Source organism: Eulemur rufifrons, chromosome 8 (assembly GCF_041146395.1).
Source record: "Eulemur rufifrons isolate Redbay chromosome 8, OSU_ERuf_1, whole genome shotgun sequence".
NCBI lineage: Eukaryota > Metazoa > Chordata > Mammalia > Primates > Lemuridae > Eulemur > Eulemur rufifrons.
The window spans coordinates 80,162,968-80,185,092 of NC_090990.1; the positions used below are offsets into that span (position 1 = coordinate 80,162,968).

At 36.1% G+C, this 22,125-nt stretch overlaps 1 protein-coding gene across 3 annotated transcripts; it reads left to right on the forward strand.

Annotated features, from left to right (window-relative positions):
- The first annotated feature begins 1,271 nt into the window (after positions 1-1,271).
- On the forward strand, positions 1,272-19,865 carry VCAM1 (vascular cell adhesion molecule 1). Of its 3 annotated transcripts, none has more exons than XM_069478295.1 (9): positions 1,272-1,445; positions 1,999-2,274; positions 4,539-4,859; positions 6,157-6,423; positions 10,280-10,555; positions 12,462-12,782; positions 13,667-13,933; positions 15,285-15,551; positions 18,927-19,865. In XM_069478295.1, the coding sequence occupies exons 1-9, from the start codon at positions 1,382-1,384 to the stop codon at positions 19,085-19,087; spliced, it is 2,220 nt and encodes a 739-aa protein (XP_069334396.1). In that variant the 5' UTR covers positions 1,272-1,381; the 3' UTR covers positions 19,088-19,865. The 3 variants fall into 3 exon arrangements, with proteins under 3 accessions (XP_069334396.1, XP_069334397.1, XP_069334398.1); XM_069478296.1 differs by having other exon boundaries at positions 1,999-2,088; XM_069478297.1 differs by lacking the exon at positions 10,280-10,555.
- The last annotated feature ends 2,260 nt before the right edge of the window (positions 19,866-22,125 follow it).

The window sequence follows — 22,125 nt, forward strand, 5'->3', positions numbered from 1 at the left end:
CACATAGTGCAGTGGTGTTTATTGTACACATTGCTGTGAGTCTGTGAGATTTGAAATTTTCTTGTAAAAATTTACATTTTTCTCATTCAGTATTTACATATTATTGCTATTTTTTAGAAGTTTCTTTTCCAAATTAACAATATTTATTATTGCATTTTTTTTGTATCCACTAAGTGTAAAACCACACATTAGATATTGTAGAAGTAGGTATGATGATGAACAAGAACTGGTCCTGGCCATGAAAGGAACTGATGATCTGATGGGGGAGGTAGACCTGCACGTGTGTAAGGAAGTGGCTATTCTGGTTTCTTTTTGATGGGTAAGCATTTTTGCAAGGACTTGGGCTATATGTGTGCAAGCTTAAACCAGCCAGTTAACTGAGCTTTTAAAAAAGCCATTTCACTGGGGGGGGGGGGGGGGGTTGCTGAAAACATAAAATTGGTTATCATTCCCTCCCCTATAACAATAACAAATTACTTTTCATGTTTTAACTAGACTTGTGGTTAAATCCCACAGCCCAAGAGATTTGCCACTTTAGATGGATTCCATACAGTTGCATTTAGGTCTGCGAAAGACTTCGAATTATCTAGCAATTTGACCAAAGAGTGGGTAGCTTCTCTGAAACAAAAGAGGAAAAACTATATCCCTTGTTTTGGCAGCAATATTTAATTATTAAGACATTCTTTTACTTTCCACTCAAGAAAATAATTTCAGAAAGCTGATATTTGTTGTCATAAGAACTGTTTTTATGAATAAAAAATATAAAATTAAGAAATTATGCTGTTTCCCTTTTAAAAAATGAGTCATCAAAAGAAAGGACCTTTTTCTTCTTCTTATAAAATCTTATCTCTATTTTAGAATTGCAAATATATTTTCTTAATAGAGAAAAAAAGTTCACATGACGTAGTGTTTATTTTTCCAGTTCAAAAACTAAAGTATAATTTACTATTTCTCCCTCCCCTGCCTCCATTAGATTCAGAAAGCTTCATTCTGCAATGAGCGTGGTCTTGTATTTTTCTAGTAAAGATATCCTTTTGGATTTGAAGATCAGGAAAAGCCTGATCTTTTATAGTCTGGGAAGTGTCTTATTTTTCTGGGACAAAGAGAGTAGTTTCAGCACTGAGAGCAACTGAAGGGGTTAACACTGGGACTTGGCTGGGTGTCAGTTAAACTTTTTTCCCTGGCTCTGCTCCGGGTTTCCCCTTGAAGGGATTTCCCTCCGCCTCTGCAGCAAGACCCTTTATAAGAAGCAGACTTTCTATTTCACTCCTCACCGAGCCTTGCTGGCTTTAGAGGCTGAAGACTCTCCCCAGGCACTTTCAGGTGGAGTGGAAATAAGGGTTTTGGAACCATTATTTTCTCATCACAGCTGCAACTTAAAATGCCTGGGAAGATGATCGTGATCTTTGGAGCCTCGTATATACTTTGGACAGTGTTTGCAGCTTGTAAGTTCTCCTTGATCTGTTTCAAATGCTAGCATTCCATTTTAGCCTTGGTTTTGTCTTCAGTCAGTTTTGCTATGTTGTGAAGAGAGCACTAGGATTTTAAGCAGTGGAAAAAGTCAATTGAACCCAACTTTTAATGTGCTATTGAGTTTTGCTGCATGCCATGATACTGTCATAGTTAGAGCTACAAATTGATGTTTTCTTTGATAGCTTTTTTCCCCAAAGTCAAATGAGCAATTTGGATACTATCTCTGGTAGGTCTATCTCTTTAGTTTCCTATACTTGTTAATGAGGTCAAACTTAGCAAATAACAAAACAACTTTGATAAATGGGCATCGAGTCAGAACTGAGAATTCTCCTGAGTGAAGATAATTTCAACACCTTCTTTGGTAGTGACTTTAGTGCTTTCTGGCTGCTTTGCAGTTAGTTTGAAGCAATTTAGGAAAGAGATCAGTCAGATCATACTTTGGACATTATACCAGAACAAAGAAGAGGGAGTAGAATACTAGACAAACCAGTGGTAAATTTGCTTTTTTCTCTTTTGCTTTTGCAGCTCAAGGTTTTAAAATGGAGATCACTCCTGAATCCAGATCGCTTGCTCAGATTGGTGACTCCGTCTCATTGACTTGCAGCACCACAGGCTGTGAGTCCCCGTCTTTCATGTGGAGAACCCAGATGGACAGTCCTCTGTATGCGGGTGTGAGAAGTGAGGGGACCAAGTCCATGCTGACCATGAATCCTGTTAGTTTCCAGAATGAACTTTCTTACCTGTGCACGGCATTTTGCGGATCTGAGAAACTGGAAAAAGGAATCCAGGTGGAGATCTACTGTGAGTGCTTTGCAGAATGTTTGGTTTTCTCTCAATTTTTCTTTACATTAGTTTTTTAAAAAGGATATTTAAGAAAAAGTTTTTAAAAGAATATTCATGTGCAGATATTTGGCTAGAGAACGTGTGGCATCAAGAAAGCTAGAGGTAGCTGATGCTAGCACTAGATCAGGAATCCCAATCTTGGCTTCTGTTTCCACCTCTGCCACAAACATGATGACTATGCATAAGGCTTGCCCTCTCTGGGCTTCAGTTTCTTTAGCTGTAAAACGAAAATCTTTAAGATTCTTTTTATTTAATTTTTAAATTTTTTTCATTTGATTATATCCTTACATGTTTACTTGTTCATGCGTCTAAATGATTTATGAATTCCATCCTCCAGCAGTTTTCTATTCATTTATTCTTATGCAATTTGGTGCTTAAAATCAGTTTAAAGATTAAATAGAAGATCGATAATTAGTAATTGGCTTCAGTATAAAAGTTTTCTCCTTAAACATTAGAAAAAAAAAATCTGCAAGCATTTCACTTGTTTGACTTTGATGTCAATAAATTTAGGAATTTTGTGGGGTTTTTTTGGTGCCTCAAAGCCATGGGGCTAACCTCAAAGATATTTGTATAATAAACTAGTTTTGTCTCATGAAAGTGAATGAATATTCTCAGTTTACCAGCCTACTGAAACGCATCCCATTACATTCTCAATTCAGCAAATGAAGTTAGCAAGAGAGGTAAAAAACTAACCTGACAAATCATTTGCCTTTGGTTACTGAGGGTGTCTCCTTCTAACAAACTAGACTCATTTATGGTCATTTCTTCATGAAGACCTCATTTGATTATTTGATAAATATGCTCATTCCTTCCTACTATGCTGGAGCCTAACTTTGCCCAGTAACCTTAACTGATTTTTCAACAAGCCCTATGTGTTGCTAAAGCTTCCTAAAAAACTGTGCCTGGCCGGCTGCTTTCAATTATGCTGGTTGTACGTGCATAGTTTATGTCTGTGCAGCCTCCTGAGCTCCTTGAAAGGTCCCCTCATGTAAATACAGGGAAAAGTAGCAAGTTCTTATATTACCTGACATCAAGCTGTGCAGATTAGGCACATTTCTTATAGACTATGAGGGACAGAAATAACTAGTGGAAAAAATTTAAATGCCATGTTTTTTTCACATAGCAAAGCATTTCCAATTCCTTCACCTTTTGCCCACAAGTACCAAATAGTTGAAGACTAAAAAAAGAGAAATGAAGACTATTCTGGCTTTAATTATCTTGCCTGGGGTTTTTTATCTAAGAGTGTCTGTTTCTCATTATGTTTAACAGTCTGTCTCCATTTCACATTTGATTGTAATATTCTTTAGAGTTGAGATCTTTATATTCTTTTTACTACACAGTCTTGAAGCCACCAATGTGTTGCCATCGTGGCAGTGTGTGAGGAAAAAGGTAACCCTGGCAAAGGAGGCAACGGCCAACTGAAATAGTGTGTTTCCTAGTGCTAGAAGTTTCAGTGGAGTATGTGGTGGGACACTGAGTTAGGCATTTCAGGAAACAAATCTGCCTTTCGGAATGTAAAGATGGCACAGGTGTACCTTCTGGTGGATACATTCTTGTCAGAGGCATCATTTTCAGAAGCCAGTTATTTAAAGTTTGTCTTTTCATTTGTAAGCACATCTTGCTCAATAACTGTTCTTTGCAATGACACTCTGAGCCTGACAGTCATTATCTGTAGAATGGAAATACATCTGTCCTGACTAAAATAAGAGAACGTGAGATAGTATAAATCTGTAGTAGAAACACAGAGTAATAGAAATCCTGAGTTTAAGTACCATCTTTACATTTACTACCTGTGTCACCTCACACAAGTTACACACATATGCCAAGTCCATGTTTTCTTATCTGTGAAATGTGGTCTTTATCTCTTAGGGTTATTGTGTGGATAAAATAAAATCATTTATGTTAAGTATATAGCATAGTGACAGGCACATGTAAGCTTTAATAAACATTAGTTTTTTTCTTCCTTCTTTTACTCCACTAACATACAACCCTTAATACACAGAAGATCAGAACTGAAGAATCCTCTAAAATATGATTGTTCTGATTCTTGCTCCTTGAACCCACTCTAAATCATGGAAGGCTATTTAAATAATTCTGCTATATTGAGACTGTATTAACAAAACATTAGACTTGATTTGCATTGCATTAAAACAGTAAGAGACCTTATTCTGCAAGGAAAAAGTGAGCAAAAAGTCCACTATGTATTTACTTGGTCTTTGCAGCTTTTCCTAAGGATCCGGAGATTCATTTCAGTGGGCCTCTGGAGGCTGGAAAGCCGGTCACAGTCAAGTGTTTGGTTCCTGATGTATACCCGTTTGACAGGCTGGAGATAGACTTATGGAAGGGAGACCATCACATGAAGAGTCAGGACTTCATAGAGGAAGTGGAAAGGAAGTCCCTGGAAACCAAGAGTTTGGAAGTAACCTTTATTCCTATCATTGAGGATACTGGAAAAGCTCTTGTTTGCAGAGCTAGATTACACATTGATGAAATTGATTCTGTGCCCAAAAAAAGGGAGACTACAAAAGAACTGCAAGTCTACAGTAAGTACTTGTTTGATGTGGTCTAGTTTTTATGGGAATTCAGTCTTGGATATAGCAATATAATACAGCAATAAACTTAGCAACTAAGTCAACAAGAAATTTGTTTATAGTTTTTATTCCATTTTTATTCATTGAAAGCATAATATTTGCCAATAGCATAATTCAATGAAAAGAATACTGTATTTGAATTGAGAAGACTTGAACTTAATTTCTGGCTCCATTAACTATGTGAGTTTGGGTAACTTAATTTCTCTATTTCTCCATCTATCAAAGGGGAATAACAATACCATCTGATTGGGTAGTAGGAAATAGGTCAAATTATAAAATGTTTTTAATCTTGTTTTGTAAACTCTTATAATAAGTCTTGAAATATTAGTTGCACACGTATAGAAACTCAAAAAGGTGAGCAGTTATTCTCTGTGTGTTTATGTGTGCATGTGTATATGATATGCTCACATGTACACATATGCACCAGGTGGGGGAATGGTGATGGGGTTTGATTGCCTCCTATGTCCCTGAGATTGCCAGGAGATTTGAGGCAGTCTTGAAGTCCCAGAATTTTCTAAGAGTGGACTCACTCTGCTCTGTTCTAGACTAAAATGCTGTGTTCTGCTCTGGGTACCACATTTAAAAGTATTGTCAACTGTAGTATGTTTAGCCAAAAGAGAATGAGATGGATAGGTTTTAATAATATTTTCAGAAGAATAGTCAAGACAGATAATATTTTTCGTAGAGAATATAAAACCTGGAAAAGAGAGCTTTAATTAAGTGTTTTAAAGACAGTTGTGTGAAAGAGTGATTTCGTTTATTCCATAACAGCAGAGGGCTGAGCTATGTATGACCAACATGTTTAAGTTAGTTATAGAGAAGAAGATTTCAGCTCAATAGAGGAAAATGCTCTAATAATTAGAGCTGTCCAAAAATCAAACTGACTGTTTTCTAAGGCAATGGGTTGACCCTCTCAGTAAATGTTGAAACTGTCTTGGATGAGCATGTGGCAAGGATGCTTAGACGGGACTCCTACCCTTAGATGGGAGCTGGAGCCATATGACCCTTCTTAATTTATGAACATCTGTGACAATCTGAAAACACAAAACATCAAAAAAGTAATTCAGTCAGGTTAGTCAGAAACTATATTGCCTATTTTTAATGACTCAGCAGTTCCTTATGGTAATTTGGCAGAGTAAGTTCATCAAATTTGTGGAAGCAATACATACAGCCTGTGAGAGAAATATATTACCCCTGTTGGATCAGGATAATGCTTAGCAACTGCTAATATTATGTCCTTCCTTTTCAGTCTCACCCAAAAATACAGTTATCTCTGTGAATCCCTCCACAAGGCTGCAAGAAGGTGGCTCTGTGACAATGACATGTTCCAGTGAGGGTCTACCAGCTCCACAGATTTTCTGGAGCAAGAAATTAGACAATGGGAATCTACAGCCCCTTTCTGAGAATGCAACTCTCACTTTAATTGCTATGAGAATGGAATATTCTGGAATTTATGTGTGTGAAGGAGTTAATCTGATTGGGAAACACAGAAGTGAGGTGGAATTAGTTGTTCAAGGTAAGTAGAATGTGACAAGGAAGGATAAAAGTGTTGTCATTGAGATTGGAGCAATAGTGACAGTTTTAATGCTGAAATTGCTTCTGTAAGTTTCGTTGATGACCCATCTGATTGCCATGTACTTTAGCACAAATATGTATTTATCCTACTCATACTTCCTGGAAGTCTTTTCCCCCAGAGTTTCCATGGCTCTGCTTTTCTAATTCTTTTCCATCTCAAACCACTTCTTCATTGCATTATTCCCTGACTTTCTCTCTTCCTCCTGCCCCTCAGGTATTGATATTTTCAGGTTATAATATGTGGTCCTCATCTTTTCTCATTCTAGACTCCCAAGAATGGAACTACTTTATGCTGATTACTCCCAAATTCATGTACCCATTCCATGTCACCAAATCCTGTCAGTTCTACCTCAAAATAATCCCTAGAATATGACCTATTCTTCAGCCCTCTTGCCATTGCCACAGTTTATCATCTCTCTCTTGGACTCTTGCAAGGTGTTCTTAAATAACAGTATTCATTGAACACCAGCTATATTTCTGGCACTTTCTATATGCTCTCTGCAATCTTCAAGAATTAACTAAAGAGTAAATATTTTATAGCCATTTTACAGATGAGAGAATGGAATCTCACAGAAATTAATAACAGCACCACCTTTGGACTGTACACCTAATACTTGCCAGGAATTCTACATTCTACTTTGTATATATTATCTTATTAATCTTCACCACAACACTATGAGGTGGATAAACACTCAGGCTCAGCATAGTTCATAATTTGCCTAGGATCAAATAGCTCTCTAATTGCACTTTCTGTTATTTTAATACAGGCTTGTTTTAATCTAAAACTCTATGCCTTTTCAATTATGGCTAATTTTCTTTATTATTTATTTTTTAAAAATTAATATTTTTTAAATTAGCAAACAATGATTGCATACATTTATAGGGTACAATGTGGTGTTTGTTATATGTGTACAATGTGGAGTGATTACATCAAGTCAGTTAACATATCCATCACCTCACTTACCATTTTTTGTGGTGAGACATTTAAAATTTACTCTTTTAGCTATTTTAAAACATACATTATTATTAACTATAGTCACCATGCTGTGAAATAGGTCTCAAAAATTTATTATCTCCTGTCAAACTGAAACTTTGTACCCTGTGACCAACATCTCCTTATTACCTTACTCCCTATCCCCTAGCCTCTGGTCACCACTATTCTACTCTCTACTTCTATGAGTTTGACTTTTTTAGATTCTACATATAAGTGAGATCATGTGGTGTTTGTCTTTCAGTGCCTAGTTTATTTTGCTTAGCATAATGTCCTCTGGGTTCAACCATGTTGTCACAAATGACAGAATTTCCTTTTCTAAGGCTGAATAGTATTGCATGTGTTTTATAGCTTGGTTTTTAAATGGTCTCCCTGCTATCATTCTTTTCCCAAGATAACCAGTCCTGTGCACTGTTACCAGAGTTAATTACTTTAAACACAAAAGGTGCTTATTTTATATGAATTCATATATTTATTAAAGTAGTCACATATAACAGAGTCTGGTCAGAAACTACCTTTACAGCTTTGCTGGTGACTCGATGCCTCTGTTTATGCTGTTCTTTTTGCCTGGAATGGCCTTTCTCCTTCCTTCACTTGGCAAAGTCTCAGCCATCCTTCAAGACAAAGCTCATGTCAACCTCCCGATTCCACATTGTGTCAGGCTGAGCTGCTTGTTCCTCCCTTTGTGTACGCTCAACACTTCTTATAGTGGTGTATGTACTTCTGTTCTGTTCAACACCTATAATTAAGGACACTTCTCCAAGAATCCAAGGACTGTGCTTGGTGTTAGGGCTACAGACATGAATTAGATATGGCAGCTGCCCTGGAGGAGCTTACAAACTAGGAAGGAAAGACAGGCATATAAAGAGACAATTTAAATATACTTTAGTAAGAGCCAAAATGATGTATCTATTTGAATGTGTCTTTATATTAAGCCTTAAGCTTAGTTAAGGCAGGAACTCTCTGTGTGTGTGTGTGTGTGTGTGTGTGTGTGTGTGTTTTACTGTTTGGGTGCCTAGCACAGTCCTTGACACATAATAAATGTTCAGTAAATGTTTGTTGAATGAAAGAATAAATTATAAACATGGACAACAAAAATTTTTAAAATATGGAGACATGGAGTTTAAACTTGGATGATTAAAAATAATTCAAACTCACCATCAGTTGATTACCATCAGTCGGGTGTTCGGTTAGCATTCTCAAGTGATCGGGAAAAATATCACACTAATAAAAGTGTGTAAAACTTGTCACCCATCCTGGGTTAGTTCCACCCCATAATAAGCTGCATCACATTTCAATACTCAGAGGAAATGTATTCTGGGGTTGGGGAGAGTTATTTTGTACTTTGCATTATGTGGGATACTAATGACCTTAAGTACTGAAGGTAGAATTGAACTTTTAAAGGACCTTTCAGCTACCTAAAAGAATTATTCCCCCAGAGCTACAAGTTCTCATGGTAACATACGCGTAGCCACTCTGAAGAATGATCTGAGAAATGTTCACAGGCACAAAGTGCATCTGTGTTTAAACTTCCTCATTCTTATACTTAGCATATAAGGAATTCAGAAACTCTGGTTAGTATTCTGAATGATCTCTCTTTCAAAATCTAATAGCATATCAGTTTGTTGAGGAGATCTGTCTTTGGAAAATACTAAGATGTCACAATTAGATAAACCAAATTGAGAAAAATAGCTTCTGGCACAGATGAGAGCCATGCAAGATGTAGTTGATTTGGATTATTTATGTATTGAGCTTTCTTCTATCTCTAGTCTGCTATTTACAAGGAAGATTTTAGTGATTTTCTGTAGTGTTTCATCTGTCACTTTCAGAGTTGCCCAACCACTCCCAGTTTCTTCAGGGGAACAAAGATGAGATTTAGAATTCCCTTTCTCTCTAAACAGCAGTCATCTAAGAGAAGTCTGTGTGTCTAGCAGGGAGGACACTGATGGCCAAAGGGACTGTCTAGATATTTGAGACTTAGGAGTTTGCTCTCATGTATGAGCTTTCAGCCCCTGAATTAATTGCAAAGTATTTTATATTGCATCAAGAGAAATTTTGGAGGAGACTTATGTATCACTTTAATTCTTAGATTTTGACTTTGCTTTCAATGTGATTCTGTGTGACTTTCAATGGAACAACTTTGTACTGCTGGAACAGAAGCTCTAAGTGCTGGTCCATTATGGGTATTGGGTGCTGGTTTTAATTAAAAGACATTTTGTGTAGCCTTCTCCAATACCTCTTTTGCATCTTGTTTTATCTCCACATGAGGGTAACTTGATTGAGTTGTTTTCACAACTGAAAAGCCAGGATCCTGAGTTAGACCCACCTGGCGTCAAGTCCTAATTTTGCTGGGTACAGTTATTTGGCATTTCTGAGCCTAAATTTCCTCAAAAAGAAAGAGAAGGAGGATAAAGAAGAGAAAGTGTAGAATAAGAAAGAGAAAGTGGCTTACATAATGCTTGACTCACAAGAATCACTTAAATTATTTGAGCTATTATTGTCCACTATTACAGTGATTTGATAAAGTACATCTTAGCAGAGACTGCATTATTGCTATGAAAAGATGCCAACCTGTCTTGACAAATTTTTATGTACTTTCTGTTAAGTGAATGAATCAACAAACTGTCATGGATTCATTCTTAAAAGATGTGGTCTCATTCCTGATGGTCCCAAGGCGGAGAGGAGTCATTTCTTGGTACAAATAGCTGAAAGGAGATCAGGAAAAATAAATATCATATAATGGATTGTGATAAAAGGAGAAAAGAATCTTATCCTCTTTTCATCTTGTTCTATTTTTCCCCCCTAGAGAAACCATTTACGGTTGAGATCTCCCCTGGCCCCCGGATTGCTGCTCAGATTGGGGACTCAGTCGTGCTGACGTGTGGTGTCACAGACTGCGAGTTCCCATCTTTCTCTTGGGAAACCCAGATAGACAGCCCTCTGCGTGAGAATGTGAAGAGTGAGGGCACCAAGTCCATGCTGACCCTGAGCCGTGTGAGTTTGGCAAATGAAGGCTCTTACCTGTGCACAGTGACCTGTGGACATAAGAAACAGAAAAAGGGGATCCAGGTGGAACCCTATTGTAAGTGGTTTTCAGAATTGTTTCCTGTTTGTTTGTTTGTTTATTTATTTTCAATCCCGTTGGAAGGAAAAGAATATGAGTCTGTGACATGCAATGAGCTCTCTATATTTAGGAAGGCAATTTAGCATTGTGAATGGTTCCTAAATCTCTGAACCAGAATGGTTTGATGCAGCATAATTGGCCTAAATCTTAAGTACACATTACATGTGTATACAACATCCACAATCTGGTGGATGCATTGACAAGTTTGGGTCTCATCAACACCCTCTCATCGTGCCCTTGAACACAGTCCATGCTCCCTGCTCTCCATCCCTTCTACGTGCGTATCGGGTGGATGGAGGGGGTGAATGCAGATGCCTGGGTGGGGTGACAGCTGCTCAACTATCCAAATTGGAGGTGAGGCCTGAAACCACTGTTTTAATGGCACATTTGGAAAGCCAATCTATAGGAGGGGAAGAAAATTAAGCAGGAGAAAGGCAAGAATTATGATAAGGAGTTAGACTGGAGATGGGGGTGGCCAGTGGCAGCAGCTCAGGTGAAGAAGAGCAGAATCAGGACACAGCACTGGATCTTAGTGTTGATTTACACTGCGTACATACACCACACTTCTTTTTGCTCTTCTTGTCACCTTAATAAAACTTATTTACAACCTCAAATCTCTATGAGTTTGACATTGCTGGAGTTCCTCAGTCTACAACGACTGAGTGACAAAATATGCAAAGTGACCACAAAGTTAGGTCCTTGAGAGGGTTAATTTGCCTTGTTTTATTTAGCAGAACTTCAGAGAACATATTGTAGAGATTTTCCACCAGAATCCTTGCCCAAACTTATGGTACCCTTCAGGATTTTGTTCCGAATGAGTTAGAGTATGTCTATAAAGGGATTTGAATCTCTCAAAGGAGGGGTAAATTTTATTTGCATTATCATATTACCCAGAGTCCCTGATCTGCTGATGTAGGCACATTCCCAGCAGAAATGAGAACCAGCAGTGAAGTCTTATTGCAATATGGAAATATTTGAGAATGTATCACTTTAACAACATATTGCTTAAGGAAAATTTTTTTAGCATTACAATTGTCCTTGATAACTATTTTAATCTCATTTTTATTGATTTGCATAGGATATATCATAAATGTTATTATTTAGAATATAAATCTCTCAGGTTAGATTCTAAATAATACAGTTAAGCCAGTTCTTTTCATAATTGCGGTATTATCTGAAAAATATTTAGAATTTGGTGCATGAATTTGGTCATTAGAATTTAAACTGTCTAAATTGAGAACTGCCCTGTGGGTCTTATTTGATATAGACTGGCTGCATAGCTCTGTGAAACCAAGCCTGGGCTCTGAGGTCAGAGAAACACAATTCTGAGCTCAGCTCAGTGACTTATTAGGTATGATGTGTACTGAAAATCTCTTAACCTCTGTAACATTTCAGTTTTCCGAGCTATGAAATAAATTAAATAATACTCATTTTATCTGGCTGCTTTGAAGACTGAGATAATGGATGTTAAGACACTAGCTCATATGAAGTACTCAATATATTATGGCAAATATTTAAAACAGTTAAAATGTATTGTTACTAAATAAGATGGTGGAAACTGACGTGTCCTTAGAAAAGGTCAGGCCATAGCACTCAACATGATTGCATCACTAAGAAGAGAAAATAAGAAATAAAAATATTTATTACTGGATGATGATGTATTAAGTAGTTTTAGTTTCCAATATTATTTATATTTAATATCATAAATATTAAGTATTAATAATAACGTCATTATTTATATATTAATGATCACTCTATCCCAGGTGAGTTAAAGCTGTCATTGAGACCTTTACATTTAATAGAGCTTAACTCAATTTTTCCTTGAATGTCACTTATAAACATCATTTTTGTTTGATATTTGTAGCATTCCCTAGAGATCCAGAAATTGAGATGAGTGGTCCCCTAGTGAATGGAAACCCCGTCACCATAAGTTGCAAAGTTCCTGATGTGTACCCTTTTGACCAACTGGAGATTGAATTATTTAAGGGGGAGACTATTCTGGAAAATAAAAACTTTTTGGAGGAAGAGGATGGGAAATCCCTGGAGACCAAAAGTTTGGAAGTGACCTTCATCCCCACCACTGAAGATACTGGAAAAGTTCTTGTTTGTCGGGCTAAGTTACATATTGATGAAATGGAATTTGAACCCAAACAAAGGCAGAGTACACAGACACTTTATGTCAATGGTAAGTACATATGTGATGTATCCACAATTTAATATGGATTTCTTTACCATGTTTGCTAGGCAATAGTTAACATAAGGTTAATAGTTAAAGCTTCTGTGGAAAAAAAACATAACTGAAAAGAAATTTCAAAATAATGATGATTATAACAAACCACCCCCCACCAAAACTTGAAATAATAACCATTTATTTGTTCATGATTCTATGGGTTGGCAATTTGGACAGGGGCCAGCTGGGCAGTCAGTCTGTTCAATATGGTACCAGCTGAGCTCCCGTAAGCATTTTCAGTAATGTCAGCAGGGTTGATTGGTCTCAGATCACCTCACTCACAAGTCTGGGGCCTTATCTGGATTGTCATGGCCTCTTTTCATCATCCTCAAGGGAAAGTAGCCTAAGTTTACCCACAGAGCAGTGTTTCAAGAAGGTTAAAAACAAAAGTAGCCTCTTAAAGGCCTGGGTTTGGGAGTCCTACAGTGTTACTACTTCCACGTTACATTGGTCAAAGTGAGTCACAAGACTAACTCAGATTCAAGGAGTGGAAAAAGAGACCACACCTTTTCACAGGAGGAGATTGAAATAATTCATGGTCATGTGTAATCTACTATAAATGGCAATACACACTATCATTGACCATCCATTCTTTGGTAGCAAGAGAGTTTCTATGGAACTTACTCTCATTAGAAAATATCCATGATGTGCCCATATTCTACTCTTTCATTCTGTATCTGCCAAAGTAAATCAGGACAGAAACTTCCTTTGGGAAAGTTATCAAGGTTTATAAACTGTCTGAATCCACTGAATCCGTACCCCAGTTTTGCAACATTATTAAAACTCTTTGGAACTCAGGGTACAAAAAGTCAAGCTAACAAGTGTCTTTTTCTTTTCAGTTGCCCCCAGAGATATAACTGTCTTGGTCAGCCCCTCCTCCATCCTGGAGGAAGGCAGTTTTGTGACTATGACATGCTCCGGCGATGGCCTTCCAGCTCCGAAAATCCTGTGGAGCAGGAAGCTAAATAATGGGGCTCTTCAGCCTCTTTCTGAGAATGCAACTCTTACCTTAATTTCTACAACGATGGAAGATTCTGGAATTTACGTGTGTGATGGGATTAACCAGGCTGGAATAAGCAGAAAAGAAATCGAATTAATTATCCAAGGTGAACAGAGTGTGATTAATGCGTTATCATTGCTAGTATCTTTTTGATTGTGTGACTGGTTAGGAGCAAAGTCCTCTTTGAAAATAGAATTTTTACTACAAAAGTGTATTGAGTGCTTTGAAGAGTTCATGATGTTTCCTATGCATGTAAAGCTCCTGAAATTACAAGTTATTTATCCTGCAAGTCTTCTAACTTCAAGTGAAATGTTAGCTCTGGGTACTATGCCAGAAGTTCCAGTTACACTTATCAGGCAATGATCATGGTGTTGAAATAAAAATAGGCAGAGGTATATATGTATTTGGGAATTACCTAGGATTAAGCCACAATATTTGATTTTAAATGGACCCTGAGTAGCAATCTCACAAGATGCCTAGTATTTGCTTAGAAGCCTGAGACAGCACTTAAACCTTTTGCACATTCTAAGATTTAGAGTAGTAGTGACTGTGTCCTCTGACTCAGCAGCCTGGTGCTCTAGGCTCCCTCTCTCCAGGATGGAGACTCAAAACTGAAAACAAAACAATTCCTAGTTGGCAGGTTGAAGCCAATCATGAAGTGATCAATCTGGATTTGCCTCTATACCTTTCTTTTTGGGCATCAGGGTTCTTTTCTTCACTAGGGCTGTCATTTCCTCTCTTACTCTGTGGTGATATTAATAACCTCGTCTCAATGAAATTTGTATTTTAAAGAGATAATTTTGGAAGGGCAATGCACAACCTTCAAAAAAACCCACAACTTTTAGGATGGCTGTCACAGCCTTAGATGGGGAAAGAATTTCAAGTCAGGTCACAAAATAGATGACCTTGGTAGTAATCTCGCTTAAAAAATGGTGATGTGGAACCTCCCCCGTGGGTTGTTGTATTAATAAAGATGTTATATGTCACGTACTTAACCCAGTGCCTGGAACTTGATAAATGGCAGTGGTGTTGTTAAGGATATTGAAAAAGCCATGTCTGTACAGCTTAATTTCTTAATCTGGGAGGATCCAAATCAAAAACCCAGAAGCCTGTAAAGGCCTTTGTACTTGCTAGAAGTTTGCAAAACATTGTGACAAAAATTAATTTTCTTTTTCACATTTGAATTCTATAGCTATTTATTAAACACCTATTTTTTATGCTAGGCTGGGTAAAGAATTATATTAAGGGGCATGAGAGAAGCATGACATGTCTTCTCTTGTTTACAACATGATAATTTTCAATAATCCAGTAAATTCTTGACTGCTTGCCTTTCTTAACATTTGATGCAAACAGTAAGCACAAATACCTCCCTGGCAGCTATTGTTGATGTTATAAATTAATATGGAATTGATTTACATTTCACTTACTCAGGCGTACCTTTTAAATTCTCTTTACAGTTGCTCCAGAAGACATAAAACTTACAGTTTTTCCTTCTGAGAGTGTCAAAGAAGGAGACACTGTCATTATCTCCTGTACATGTGGAAATGTTCCAGAAACATGGATAATCCTGAAGAAAAAAGCAGAGACAGGAGACACAGTGCTGAAATCTATAGATGGCGCGTATACTATCCGCAAGGCCCAGTTGGAGGATGCAGGGGTTTATGAATGTGAATCTAAAAATGAAGTTGGCTCAAAATTAAAAAGTTTAACGCTTGATGTCAAAGGTTAGTTTTTTGTTTTTAGGGTTTTTTTTTTTTTTTTTTTTAATAATACTTCAGAGGTTCCATGGATTGTAAAGACTTTCCAGTATTAGATGAATGATTTGCCAAAATGGAGCTGAATTCTGTGTTGATTTTGGTTATTTCTTAATGTTTCTTGAAATAATCAAGCACAGCTGCTCTATCCTGTAGAGTTGAGCAAGGAAGTTGACATTAATCATTGGTGAGTGTGGAATTCCCATTTACTTTTTTCAAAGTTTACAATTCATCATTGGTCTCCAAGGTCTTGCATTTGCTAAGTGTTTAACCATATTTTCCAAACCTTTTCCTGGGGGTTATAAGGAAACAAAAAAGTAGGACCGGCCTATGGAAAAAGAAGGACCCTTTTCCTTCCTACCAGAAGAGAACGCTATTTTCTGAACAGGGAGTAACTGCATATTTTCTAGATTGACTCCTTTCAGGATAATAATTGGGAGTAGCAAACTTGATCCTAAACAACATTAAAAAATCTCTGTACTACAGAAAGGCCTCCTTAAAATTCCAAGCCCCTTGCCATCCTACCCTATTCTGGTGGAGAGAGAAAGGGAGGGGCAATGTCCTCATGGAGAAACTTCAGAAGCCCCCTAAACTCTCAACTCCTTTTGCTGCTGCACAGTGGGTAGGATGTGTTGATCTTATTGGTGTGAGCAGAATGCATTAGCCTTGGCTATTCCACTCCTTGCATGCTAATGAGCCACTGTTGTGTATTGGAAGCCATATTTGGCAGTGGCATGCAAACAGGACTGTAAACAAATGCCAACTCTTATGAGGTCTGGCACTTGGCTAACAGAGTTAGCTAGCAGCCACTTGTCAATGTAGAGAAAGTTTGAACCTAAGTCAGGAAACAAGTAAAAATTTTACTTATCTGGCCAAATTTCTCAAAATTGCAAGCTTGACTATGTTTTCTGTCTTCACAATAAATACCTCCTTGAAACATGACAATATCAATACATCCATCTAGAAATGTTAAATAAGGGGAAAATATCACAATCACATGTAAAACTTTTAGTCATCCACTTGCAGTGATTATCTTGAAAAGTGTTGATTTGGCCAATGAAGTTACTATGTCTTCAAAGAATGGAACATTTACCTTGTATCATGTCACTCGAAATGACACGGGGTACATGTACTCTGTGCTTCCAATGAGGTTGGGGATGATTCTGGATGGACTGAGATCTCAGTTATGAGTAGGTTGAAATACATTCATTCCTATTTTGTCTGATCCTTGGTGCCTCCAGAGAACCTTTTACTGAGCCCAGCGCCAGGAAATTGGTATCCCCGGACATTTCTGTAGTTCTTTCTGTTTGTAGTTACTTGTTCTCTTTTAAAGTCACATCAAAGCTGCTTCTCTGCTTTTTAACTTTGTCTCCTCCACATTGTCTTTTCTAATTGCTTTATTAATTTAACCACTTACATATTTGCCACTTTTCACTCATTATTTAAATGAACAATCAAAGAATATTAGGTACTCAGTTAGAAATTCATGCCCCCAACCTGAATATAGTTTAAAATAGCTAGATATGAATGCAGACAAAAAAAGTTTGGCAATTTTCTGGGTATTTTCTACTAACTTTCTTTTGTATTTGGTTGGATTTTTTATTTGTTTCCTTTTGTTTTGGCTTGATTGTATTCCACTGATAGAAATGGTCAGGAGTCTTTAAGATATTCAGTGTTTATATAACTAATAGAAAATTGAAGTTATCCTGGCAACTGACTTAGCAGCAAATTTCTGTTTTTCTACAGATCCCTGAGGGAAAGCTGAAAGGCAAAAGATAATATTTATGAAGTTGAAAAGAAAACAATAGAAATAGAAGTACCACTATTTAGCAGGTCATCAGTATTGATGCCTAACAATAATTATGATGATGGACATCTCATTTAAATATTACCCTTATACTTTGACTAGCACTAGCTCAATTCTTGCAAGGGAAAGTAGGAAAAATGAGTCGATTGTCATGCTTAGGGTGAAGTGTTTTTCTTCAATAATTTAGAAAAAAATGACTTCACGTCCTCAGGTGCTAGTGATTCTTTTTTACCTGGTTGACCTCCAGTAATTAGAAAGCCCTAGAAGGAATATAGTGATCGTCACAGTCAGATCACTTATTTCTGCCAGTATTGAGGCAACATATGTGCCCCTTAGTGAAACTTTGTGAGGTCATACAGTGCCATGCAAACAAAGTATAAAGAGAAACCAGACTTCACTAAATGACAAAGTATCTTCTTCAGATGTTTTTATAAGGTTAAGATGTTAAATGGTATTTCAACTGTCAGATGATTTTTAGTAGATTAAAAAGAGCATTAATTTTAAGTTTTATATACTATTACCTTCTGTACTTCATTTACAACTAAATGGCAAAATGACAGGATATAGAAACAAAAAATTGTATTAGTGCTCAAAGTATTTTTGGGATGCCAATTACCCCAAGCAGTGAGTCAGGTTCTGGCTATTCAGTGATGGAACAAAAAGAAAATGGACATACATGTTTTTATATATTTTACAGTCTAGAGGAGGAAACCAAATTTAATAGATAGTCACATGAACAAATGTTTAATTACAAGGCGTGATGCTGTGATAAGGGGTATGAAAGGGAAGTATAGTGGGCTTTGAGAGTATGTTGGGGTTCTTAATTTAGACTGGTGGAGGTGTGGATCAGAGAATGCCTCTATGAGTAAATAAAATTTAAGCTGAAACATAATAGTATCTAAAAACTTCAGTGTTTTGAAAGATGATATAAGTGCTGAAGAAGAATAACATATTAAGATGCCCTATTTTAGACACACAAAACATAAAATTTTCTGTATGTCTCTGAAAAAGCCATTGGTAAGAACTTTTTCTCTTTCTATCTTGTTTATGGTATTTGACTTTAATGGTCAAACTGTAAATGTTATAAGGATTTTTTTGGAGAACTGGTTAGACCTTTCACATTTCATGGTGATCAGAATCCTAGTTCTTTAGTAGACACTTCTATTTCCCCACGCAAATACCCATCTCTAATTCCTGTTCTTATTAAACAAGCCCTAAAAAGTTGCACCCTCACTTCCATTCTGCAACTGAACCTGAACCTATTTGAATCTAAGTTTGTGGAAGTTAATCACTGTTGTCTTTAGTTATTTATTTTTTTGACTGTCCTCTTTAGATCCATCATGACCATAGCAAACACCAACTAATTATCTGGATAATTCAGGGAAATATGCATTTTAGATCCTGATGGTCCTTATCACTGTTTTGATTCACTTCTTGGAGAACTGGTTGTACTGTTATAATAAAGCGTGTAACTATTACTATTAAATGATTTCTTTTTGTACTAGACATTAATTGCATCCATTTTGTTATTTTTCCAGGAAGAGAAAATAACAGGGACTATTTTTCTCCTGAACTTCTCGTGCTCTATTGTGTATCCTCCTTAATAATACCCGCCATTGGAATGATCATCTACTTTGCAAGAAAAGCCAACATGAAAGGGTCATACAGTCTTGTAGAAGCACAGAAATCAAAAGTGTAGCTAACGTTTGATATGTTCAACCGGAGACACTATTTATCAGTCCAAATCTTTAATACTGCTCATCATTTCATGAGAAAAACAATGAGCTTGGAGTTCAGACTTCTCTGAATGAATTGAACGTGGAAATAAATGGCCACCTATGCCCCTTGCAGTCAGCAAGAAGCCAAAGGAAAACTTTCTGCCTGAAAAACAGTCACTGCTATTGAGATGCAATGACTGGAGGAGTTCCTTGATGTGTATTATTGTGTGTTATTATCTAATAACACAATCTGTATATATGTAGAATAAAATTATGCCATAGCAAGATTGCTTGGTTAAAATAAGATGGTTAAAATAATTAAGTACTGTTGCTTGTACTGACTTATAATTTAATGCATCTTAAGAAAATTTAACATTAATATTGACTGACCGTTGACCTTTGTCATTTTTCTTATATTTTATTTCCTTTAACAAAATTTTATTCCTATAAAGTTCATGGAAAATAATTTCATGTTTTGTAAAGATGCCATGGTTTTATATTTTTATAGGCAAATAATAAATAGAGACAGCACTAGGTTGACTTTCAGGTACTAAATACCTCAACCTGTGGTAAAATGGTTGGCTGGGTTTCTTTCTCTGTATGGTACTGGCATGGTACGGAGATGTTGCATGATGTTATTTGTTTATCAGACTCTTGTGTAACTTTCCAAATATAGTCTAAAAACGAAACTTTTTTTCATTTTCTTTTGTAAATGTTTAGATTTCTTGTATAGTAAAATTATAATTTTTGGAATTGGAAGGGTTGCTTGTTTATTTATTATAATCATGTTGTAGCTCTTTTTGAAATACCAAGTTACAAGACTAAAAAGTTCAAACTATGGAAATATAGATACTGAAAATGTGGTCCTCAGACTACTTTTATCAAAATCACTGTGGAAACTTGACAAAAATTCAGATTCCTTGATGCCACCCTAAGCTGATGAATTGAAATATTTGGTTTTGGTTCCTTGGAATCCACCATTTTTAAATTAAAAATATAGATAGTGTACATAAAAAGAATGAAGATTAATACACACATGTTAATGGGCAACAAATGAATACCTATGTACACATCACCAAGTCCAAGAGATAGAACATCACTATTCTTTGAAGCCTTTTATAGGCCATGTACTGATGGCAACTCTCTGCTCTCATTGAGCAGTAACCAATAAATATCTTGAATTATATATTGATCATTTCCTTGCTTTCTTTGGAGCTTTTATACCTATCTATATACCCCTAAGTAGTACATAACTTAGCTTTGCCAGGTTTTGGATTCTATATGAATACAATAAGATGATATATTTGTCTTGTGACTTTATTGTTTCACTCAAAATTATGTTCTTACAAAATTCATTTATGTTGCTGTATAGTTATAGGTAATTCATTTTTCACTGTGCTATAGTATTCCAATATGAGATTTTGCCACAATTTGCTTATCCCTTCTAATGTTGATGGATATTTGGGATGTTTCTAGTTTTTTCTATAATGAACAAAACTTCTGTAAACGTTGTATTAATATATGCTCCTGGCTAACGTGCAAGAATTTACCTAGCGTGCAACAATTTCTCTAGAGTCTATATACCTAATGAAACTGCTGGGTTATAGTATTTGTACATATTGAAGTTTATGGGGAAAGCTAAACTGTTTTCTAAAGTGGCAGAAATAATTTATACTTTCACCAGCAGTGAATAAGAATTCCCATTACTGAACAACTTCCCAACTGTGGTGTTGTCTGATTTAAAATTTTTTTCATTCCTTATGGGTGTAAAATAATTTCTCATAATGTTTTAAAATTTCATTTCCCAGATTATTAATAATATTGAATTTTTAAAATATTTAAGGACTTTTTATGTTTAAAGAACATTCACTTCTGTGAAATATCTGCACATTTCTTTTGCTGGTTTTCTAGACATTGGCTGTCTTTTTCTTATGGATTCTTAGAAGATCTTTCAGAAAGATTTTATTATTTTCATGTCATAAATGTCTTATTCCTTTTTAAAATTTATTTCTAGGGAGTTTATAATTTTTATACTGTTATTCATGGTATTTTAAAATTTATATTTACCACTACAATCAAGAAATAAAACATTTTTATCACTTCAAGATTTCCATCACACCCCATTTGCAGTAAAGCTCCCCATCGCACCACCATCTTTGGTCCTTGGCAAACACTGAGCTGTTTTCTATCACTATAGTCTTGCCTCTTCTAGAATTTTATATAAATGAAATTGTATAGCATATAGTTTTTTATGTCTGTCTTTACTTAGTTCAATGCTCCTGAAATTTATCTATGTTACGTGCCTAGTCCCAAATAAATGAAACTGATATTTTTAAAACTGTACCTTTAGACAATAAAATCTTGAAATACTAATTTTTGTTCTTTTTTTTCTTTGTGCTTTTCAATCCTTCCTCTCTTTACCGCAGGTATTCACATTGCTACAGGAGATTTCAGATTGGTATAAACAATGCAAATAGAAAAGACAGTTAATGAACTTTTCTTAAACTTCAAAGGTAGTTTCTAGAACTATGACTACATACGATGGATGACAGGAATGAATCTCACAAAGAGAATATTGAGTAAGACAAAATAAAAGTACATAATATAAAATTTCATTTTCATGTATTTCATATTACAGGGTTACAAATGTTTTGGTTACATGGATTGCTTTTGTACCGCTTGAGTCAAACTTACAAGTGCGCCCATCACCCAGATAGTGTACATTATACACCTTAGGTATGATTTCACACATTGCCTCTTCCCGCCTCCCACCTGCATGATTCCATTGAGTTTTACTTCCATCTCTGCACATGAGTGCTGATCAGTTAGTCCCAATTTAATAGTGAGTACATGTGGTGTTCATTTTTCCATTCTTGCGATACTTCATTCAGGAGAATGGTCTCCAATTCCATCCAGATTGTTGCAAAAGGTATTAATTCATTTTTTTATGGCTGAGAGGTACTCCATAGTATACATATGACACATTTTATCAATCCATTAATGAATTGATGGGCACTTG